Source organism: Nuphar pumila, chromosome 15, assembly GCF_984573655.1.
Source record: "Nuphar pumila chromosome 15, dmNupPumi1.hap1.1, whole genome shotgun sequence".
Classification (NCBI taxonomy): Eukaryota; Viridiplantae; Streptophyta; class Magnoliopsida; order Nymphaeales; family Nymphaeaceae; genus Nuphar; species Nuphar pumila.
In genome coordinates, this window is record NC_143263.1 from 89,769,895 (window position 1) to 89,777,901 (window position 8,007).

Here is an 8,007-nt window from a genome sequence, read left to right on the forward strand (position 1 = left end):
AAGAGTAGGGGTAGAGATGAAAAATGCACGGGGAGAGGCGACGTCACCGGTTTTCGGCGGATCTCTTGACTTGGGCGTCCAGTGGGTCCCAGCATAACAGGCTCGCCACGTGTATGGGAAACAGAATAATAGCGGCACCGTACTCGGAGGCGGACCCCACAGCCCTAGAAAGCTCCCATATCTCTCTCCCTTTATTTGCCGTCGGATGCATACCCATCCAAGGGTCATGATCGAGTACGTAATCCGACAGGAGAGAGAGAGAAAGAGACGGCATCTTTCGCTCTCCTGTCAGCCAGCGTGGACATCGTGACAAAATCGCCACGTCGGACCGACGGCTAAGGTCGCTGGGATTCAGATGGACGGACGAGACTCGTTTCTGGGTCGTCTCCGGAAATCCTAGCCGTCCGTATTTGAGACGTCGCTATCCGTGGCAGGCGATGAGGCGAGGAGAGAGAACAAATGAAATTAAAAATAAGAAAATTAATTAAAGAAACATATAATTTGACCGTCTAGACTCTAGCACTGCACGTGGGCCCCGCGGCACCGATTCTTGCCGGTATCGTATCAGTACGGAAGGGTATGAAACCGCCATGTGTCAGTAAAAGCGGGTGGGGAAGGGACAAGCCGGCCCTCGTCGGCGATGCTTTGATGCGGAAGAAAGCCGATAGGGATACCGACACGTGGAATGCCAGGAGGCCATCTCTCGTCAGACCATCCAACGGCAGAGAGACCGCCATGCTGGCAAGAAAGCTGTGAGTACCGTCGGATCTCTTCCGCGATCGGACGGTTTCCGTTGTCTCGGAGTGGGCGTCGGGGCGATCGTGGCCGTCTATACGTGCTTTCGGGAGGAGTGGGGAGAAAAAGATCGAAAGAGAAGCCAAATAGACGAGGGGCAGGAGAGGGAGAGGGAGAGGGAGAGAGAGCGTTTTTCCGGCGAGAGGAATTTCCGTTTTTCCGGCGATATTCCTAGAGTTTTTGGCGGGGGTGTTCCGAATCCGAGCTGTTTCCAGCGATACGTTCGGAGTTCCGGCGGAATTATGCTCGGCGGAGATCTGGACAAGATCGGACGGGGGAGAGCGATCAGAGGTCGGAGTTAGATGAGCGAAGCCGCCGGCGGAGGAGGTGATGGATAGGAACAGGGAGGTACGGAGAGGACTGCCGATGGCGAACGGTTTTTCGAGGAGGCGGCCGCAGCGGAGCGGCGGTGGTGGGATGAGGGACTCTCCCGGTAGGTTTTTGGGAGTTTCAGTTCTTCTCCGGCGAGATTCCGGCCGCTTAGGGTTAGGGTTATCGGTTTTTTTCTTGTTTCCTGGGGGACTAATATCTTTTACTTTGTTATTATTGTTGCTTCCTTCATGATGCAGAGGAAGGAGTGGTCGCAGATTTCCAGGAATCAGCGGTGGCACGGTTGAGGGATCGGAAGAAGGAGAGGTTGAGCCTGAACAAGAGGAGGAGAGGGGACAGGTTGCATGAGAGCAGGGAGGAGGGAGGGGAAGAGAGCTCGGAAGAGAGTGTGGATGTTGAGGATGATGAGGATGATGATGAGGAGGATGTATCGGCGGCAAATCACCGGAGGAGCGTACCGCCTCCAGCGGCAAAGATCGTGAAGTCACAGTGGAAGGTCCCCGATGAGATGATTGGAGTTCCGGTGCCGAGGAAGGCTCGGTCTGGTGAGAGCCTCATTTTGGTTCTTTTTCTTTTCTTTTTTCGGGATTTTGGTTGATTTTCTTTTTTGTTTTGGGTTTGTATACCCAGCTTCAGTGAAAAGATCGCATGAGAGCTCGGCTTCAGGTGGAGGGGGAGGAGGTGCAGGGCAGATTCCGGTCCAACGGCAGTCTTCGACCTCTCCAGCAACTCCGACTGCGGCCTCCATCTCCCCATCTTCGTCTAACGCCTCAATCCGACGGCGAGTGGTGGGTTTCTCCGGAGAAAGGAGAAATATTTTCCTTTCTTTCCGATTTTCTCTTTTCTCCTGAGATCTGCAATTGACTCTCTCTCCCTCTCTCTCCAGAAGCTGATGGGAGCGAAGCAGAAGCCCCCCAAAGTGTCAAAGGTTTCGAGCCAGGAGGAGATCGAAATCGAGATCGAGGTTGCTGAAGTGCTGTTCGGATTGAGGCAGTGTCCCGCTGCATCTGCGAACCCGGAGACGTCTGTCAATGCTACATCACCTATGGGGGAGGCCAAGGAAGAAGAATCTTCGGCATTGGTGGGGAAGCCTAGAGTTTCCTCCCCCACCTCGCCTCAGCAATCGGTCGCTCCTCTGAGGATTTCGAGCTCGATGGCGATGCCTTCGCCAGCTGTTGGTGGGTTTATCTGTTCTTCTCTGCAATTTTCTTGTTGGAGAGAAGGGAAAGATCCTTGCTGTTCTTTCTTTTCTGACTCTTTCTCTGTATTGGCAGCAGCACCCAAGAGGAAACGGCCGCGTCCGGTGAAATTGGAGGAGGAAAAGAGTGGTTTTGGAACCGGTACGGTCTCGAGCGCCCCCGTGGTACCTGCTACCAAGAATGAGGCTGGGAAGATGGAGGTGTCTTCGCCCAAGTCCGAGAAGAACAGCGTTACGGTGGCTTCCATTGCAGTGGATACTGCGAGATCTCTCAAGCCTGAGAACATTCTGGATACAGCTAAACCCCATCCGACCTCTGAGATGAAGCCCCCATCCACAGACGGAGAGTGTGAAACAAAGGGAATTCCGGATGTAATCTACAGTGAGAAGATTGAGCCAAAGGAGGAATCAATTCCAGCAGTGAAACCGGATGTGGATCTGGAAGATTCAACAAAGGGGTGAGCGATCTGGTCAGATGGTGGTTACCCGTCCGGTATAGTTTGGGTCGTCTCTGATGGTTTGTATTCTTTGCTTTGCAGGGTTTCTTCTGTATCTGTCGGGTCAGATAGTCCAAAGGAAGATAAGTTCAACATTGATCTGATGGTAGGGAATGACAACCTCATGGATATTTGCCGTTCTCTGTTCGCTGGTGCTTTGTTATAATTTCTTTTCTTCTTGTCTCAGGCTCCTCCTACGACGTCTATGCTGGATGGGGATATCAATGGGGATTTGATGAGTGTGCGTCTGAAAGTATGTTTTTTTTCTTAATACCTTTCTCGTCCTTTTGGATTTGTGGATTACTCATTGGGTTCTGTTTTGTTGCTCAGGTTATGGAGATGGAGGCCATGAATGTGAAGGAGGAGGTTGGTATGATCGAGGCCAATGTAAAAGAGGAAGTGAAGATGAAAGCAGCTGTGCCTGCAAAACCGTTGGAACCGGAGAATAGAGCAGAGGTGGGCGAAGGATGCGAACTGGTAGAGCAGAACAAAGAGCGGATGCCTGATCTACGTCTGGATGCAGAAAAGTCGGACAGAGAAGGCAGCAAACAGCAATCTCAGAAGCATTCCAGATCCACGAGGAGTGACCTGAAGGCACAGGAAACGGAGAAACCTGGTAATCCATCGTCTTGGTAGTTGTTCACGGGTCCAAGATGACAGACTAGTTCTGATGCATTTGATATTGTTTCAGCTCCATCGACTGCGGGAGCTGCTGCAGCGCTGGTGGGACCTTCGTCTTTGCCACTGGCCATGACGGTTGCTGGCTGGCCGGGCGGTCTTCCTCCTCCTCTTGGGTATTTGAATTGTAGCATTATCTATTTTAGCTTCTCTCTTTTCCTCCATGTAACGATTCCCACCTTTCTTTCACTGGCCGATCTTCCTTTTTGCCCCTTACGGGCGGAGAGATCTTACAATAGGCATAAATTTCTGTGTAGGTATATTGGTCAAGCACCGGCAAATTGGTCTGGAGTTCCACCCTTTCAAGCTGTGGTGTCCATGGACGGCAATACCGGAGCACCACCAACTCTTCATGTGCCTCCTCTCCCTCTTTCTCACGTTTCTTTTGTTCTGTTCTTTTATTCAAAATGGTTAGGAGTAGTTTTGACTATGCGTTTCTGATCCGTTGTTGGGAATGGCAGCCTCATGTTCTCTTTCCTCAGCCACGACACAAGCGCTGTGCTACACATTGCTACATTGCGCAAATGATCAATTTGCATCAGCATCAGCATCAGCATCAGCAATTAGCTCGTATGAATCCGTATTGGGCTGCAGCAAGCAACGCATCTCTCTTTGGTGCAAAACCATACAACCTCAACGTAATGCCTTCGACTGACGGGATGATACTGGGCAGCCCCTTACCAGGTGCATTTCCTGCTGTCAACTTTACCGCTGCTGGGAGGATCCCAGGCTTAGTGCAGGAGAAGGGCAATGGTAGCGCTGTTACTTTTGGTGGCCACACTTCAAAGGATAAAGCTTCAGTATCGTTTGTCGATGGGCAGCGGAAGCAACAACCAGCACTCCATCAGCACACTTATCCGGCCTCTGCAGCTAGCATACCGGTAAACCTTTGATAGTTCTCTTTGTAAAGTATGGCTTTTGAAATCCATTTGCGGAATCTCTTTTTAGCATTAGTCTTAATGTGATCATAATTCTTTTACAGCATGGCCCTGCTATAATCTTCCCACTGAATCAGGTGGCAGCAGCTGCCAAAACTGGAGGAGCAAAGGCTCCTGTTGCTGGAAATGCTGCTGCTTCCTCCGCCTCTGCAGCTCAAGTTGGTGGTTCCATGGCTAGCTCTGGAACAGCAGCGACTGTGAGCTATAACTTTGCAAACCTGCCTACCAACGAAGCACAGTACATTGCTATGGTACAAGGCAGTGGCTACCCATTCCCAATTCCTGCCCATGTTGGAGCTGCAGCGGCAACAGCAGCTTCGGCATATAGAGGTAGCAACACACATGAAGGCCAACAACCAACAGCAGCTGCTGCACCACCACCACCACCATTCTTCAATGGATCATTTTATGCATCACAGATGCTTCATCCTTCCCAAGTCCAGCAGGCTCAGTCACAGGCTCTTCAACAGGGGCAGCAGAAACCAAGCAATTCCAGTGGTTCGTCTTCATCTCAGAAGCACCATCAGCAGCAGCGGCTGCAAGGTGGTGGCAGTGGCAGTTCTCATAACTATAAACAGCAGCAGCAGTGGCAGCAGCAACAAAGATCACAATCCCAACTTCCAGCAAATTCACTGCACCCCAATCACCGCCTAAATGCATCATCACAGCCACACCAGGTTGAGAGTGAATCTGGTCATGCTGGTGAGGGTGACAGTTCCACCACTGCAGACAGCAATGTTTCTCCTGTTCCGAAGAGTTTGTATACCCAAAATAATCATCTCCATCAGACCTTTAATCCCAGCTACAACATCAACCCTCTTGCAGTCAATGTACACCAGAATTTTGCAATCATGTCTGCATTGGGCAGTGGGAAGAATGGCGAGAAGCAGCCTCAAAATTCAGATCCACATCTTCAGTATGGTTTGAAAGGCATGGAGCTGATTCCTTCTCAAGCTTTTGCCATGTCTTTTTCTCCGGGAATAGACTTCTCCATGGCTCAAGGTCATCATGCGGTTTTTAGTTTACCAGAACCTTACAGGCAGAGTTATCAGCTTGCAGCTGCTCACGTTGCTGCAGCTGCTCAGCAGCAGCATGCACAGCGGGCAACTGGCCAAAAGATTGGAGAGGATGCTAAGAATACCAGTGGCAATGGTGGTGGTGGTGCTGCTCGTCAAGAAGAAAGGAAGGCAGGTGGTGCAAAGCCAGCACCAGCCATTGCTTCTCACTCTCTTACTTTTTCACGGCAGCCAGAAAATAGCAATGAAAATTCCTCCATCTCCATCTTCAATTCCTCTTCCACCCATGTTTCCAACCAAGCTATTCTTGATAATTCATCCCGCACCCTCAATCTCATTTCGGACCCTGCAAATGGAACTGGTACTTCCCGTCCACCTACTGCCATGACTTCCAGTGCGCAGCATCAGCAACAACAACAGCCGCCGCCGCAGCAGCTCATGGCTCGACCAAAACCTGCTACAAACAATGCTGGTGTTCCAACTGTCTCCATGCACACTGCTGCTGCCATTTCTTATCCTGACCGCCTTCCAGTAAACAAGTTTCCTGGTGGTCTATCTGCATTTCCACAAGCCCTCATTCAAGGAACTACTCAGCAATCTCCTCCTCAGTGGAAGTCCACTCCCGCAGGTGCTCCTTGCACAAGAACGTCTACACCAGCATCTGTCCCCTCCCCGTCAAAGCAACCCAAAAATCCTGCTGCTATTGGACCTGGGTCTTCTGTTGCCCATTCGCAGATATCCTTTGGAAACAGCATCGTAAATTCAAAGGCAACTGCAATGGCAATGACTGGACATGTGCCTGCAAATTCGCCATTGAATGGCAGTGCCTCCATTGCCTCTCCAGCCAGGCTGAATTCGTCATCAACTCCAGTTGTTGGGTCCCCTCCAACATCCATTGCAAGGAGCACAGGAAGTCCGTCTTCAAGAGCTCCCACAGGTAGTAAGGGAGTGGTAGTGCCAGCAACAACGCCAACTGTCTCACAGCAACCCAAAAATCCACATACAATCACTAGCAGGAAGCCTTCCCCACCCCTTGGTGGCCGAAGCAACCTGCCATCAATATTAGGGCATCCTCAGTTGGCACAGGTTTCGTCACCCAAGCAGCCACTGTCACATCAGCAACAGTTGGCTCAGTCTTCAAACTTGAAAAACCAGCACCAACCCCAGCAGCAGTATCAGAAGCAACAATTTCAGCAGGCTCAGATGTTCTACCTTCCTACGCAGTCTTCTCAGCTGCCTCCATTAACTGCAGCTGCTGCCGCGTACTACCAAAAACCAACTTCGTCTACAGCACCATCTTTCGGTAATCAGCCTCAAAGAAGGGCCCCATCAGAGCAACCAAAGAATTCACCGTCTTCGGTGTCTTCAAATCCTACTGCAACTGGAGCGCTCTCTCTTGGCCCATCCGCTCTCACCCTAGCCGCCTCTGCATCTGATCCGTTGAAGTCCGGCAGTGCCAGCAGTTCTGCTGTCAAAGGCAATGCCGGCATTCTGCAAACGCCCCAGTTCTCCACCCAATTGAGTACTGCCACCAATTCAGCTAACCACGCTAATGCAGCAGCGGTAATGGCTGCCTTCCCTTACATTCATGCAGTCTCCACTGCACCCATAAAATCTGCAGATCAGAACGCAGCCACCGGGAAACAGAAGCATGAAAAGATCCAATGAGTTTTTCCAATCTAAATGGTGGTGAAATATGTCGGGCGAGAGAGAGAGAGATTATATTTGGGCCTCAAAAATTTTTTTAGATGGTCTCCAACTTTGGAAATGACAATGTGTGTGCGTACTACACTAAAGACCCTGAGGATGGCGGATTGGAGGTTACCTTCATTCTTGTCGCTGATGGTGATTGGAGTTTCGTGCTCGGGGGCAATGCCGTTGCATTTGAGCCAGTGTTTTCAAACCTCACAGGACCACCGCGCCATCGCAGCTGATGCTTGAAGAAGGGAGCGCGTGCAAGTAAAGGGAATGCTTTAAGAGTTGGGGCGCAACCGCACACAAACAGGGTGCTCTCTACTTGTGTAGAAGAAGATGAGGGGGAAAAGCCGTCTATATGTTTATCAGGTATGTGGATGTTGGTTCGCTCTCTTTTGGTGACATGATGTAGATGATGTAATTTGTTCTACAGTCACACTAACAAAGTGTTCATACCTACAGAAAAACAGAAACCCCAATTTCTGGTTACACAGTTTGCGCTTCTATTCTTTTTACTTCCCTATTTTCAATCTTTTCGACAGATGGGTTGATGCACAACCACCTCTCATTTCCTTTCCGTGGTTTTTTTGTTTTGATCCTGTAAAGAATGGGCGTTGGGTTGTAGATGGCTATATAATGGTCATCAATCAATACGGCCTGGTGATGTCATGGGCTTTTATCTCATTGTGAGAGTCGGTGTGAATGCATGCATGTCGTGTCCAAATTGCTTTCTTTCCCTTATCTTGTCATCGATCTCTGTTTTTTTTTTCTTCTTCTTATTTTATGTCTTTTTAGTAATCTTGGACAAACGGTTTACGTGGGGGATTGGGCTGAGAGATCCGTTTTGCTGATATTTTGCA

At 50.1% G+C, this 8,007-nt stretch overlaps 1 protein-coding gene across 2 annotated transcripts; it reads left to right on the forward strand.

Moving 5' to 3' along the window:
* The first annotated feature begins 883 nt into the window (after positions 1-883).
* LOC149815954 (protein TIME FOR COFFEE-like) lies at positions 884-7,667 on the forward strand. 2 transcript variants are annotated; one of them, XM_089988564.1, is made up of 12 exons: positions 884-1,228; positions 1,365-1,670; positions 1,756-1,913; positions 2,012-2,303; positions 2,403-2,781; positions 2,863-2,926; positions 3,008-3,073; positions 3,151-3,436; positions 3,512-3,614; positions 3,756-3,852; positions 3,960-4,379; positions 4,481-7,667. In XM_089988564.1, exons 1-12 carry the CDS (start codon positions 1,126-1,128, stop codon positions 7,118-7,120), a joined length of 4,914 nt encoding a protein of 1,637 aa, XP_089844690.1. In that variant the 5' UTR covers positions 884-1,125; the 3' UTR covers positions 7,121-7,667. The 2 variants fall into 2 exon arrangements, with proteins under 2 accessions (XP_089844690.1, XP_089844691.1); XM_089988565.1 differs by having other exon boundaries at positions 4,514-7,667.
* The last annotated feature ends 340 nt before the right edge of the window (positions 7,668-8,007 follow it).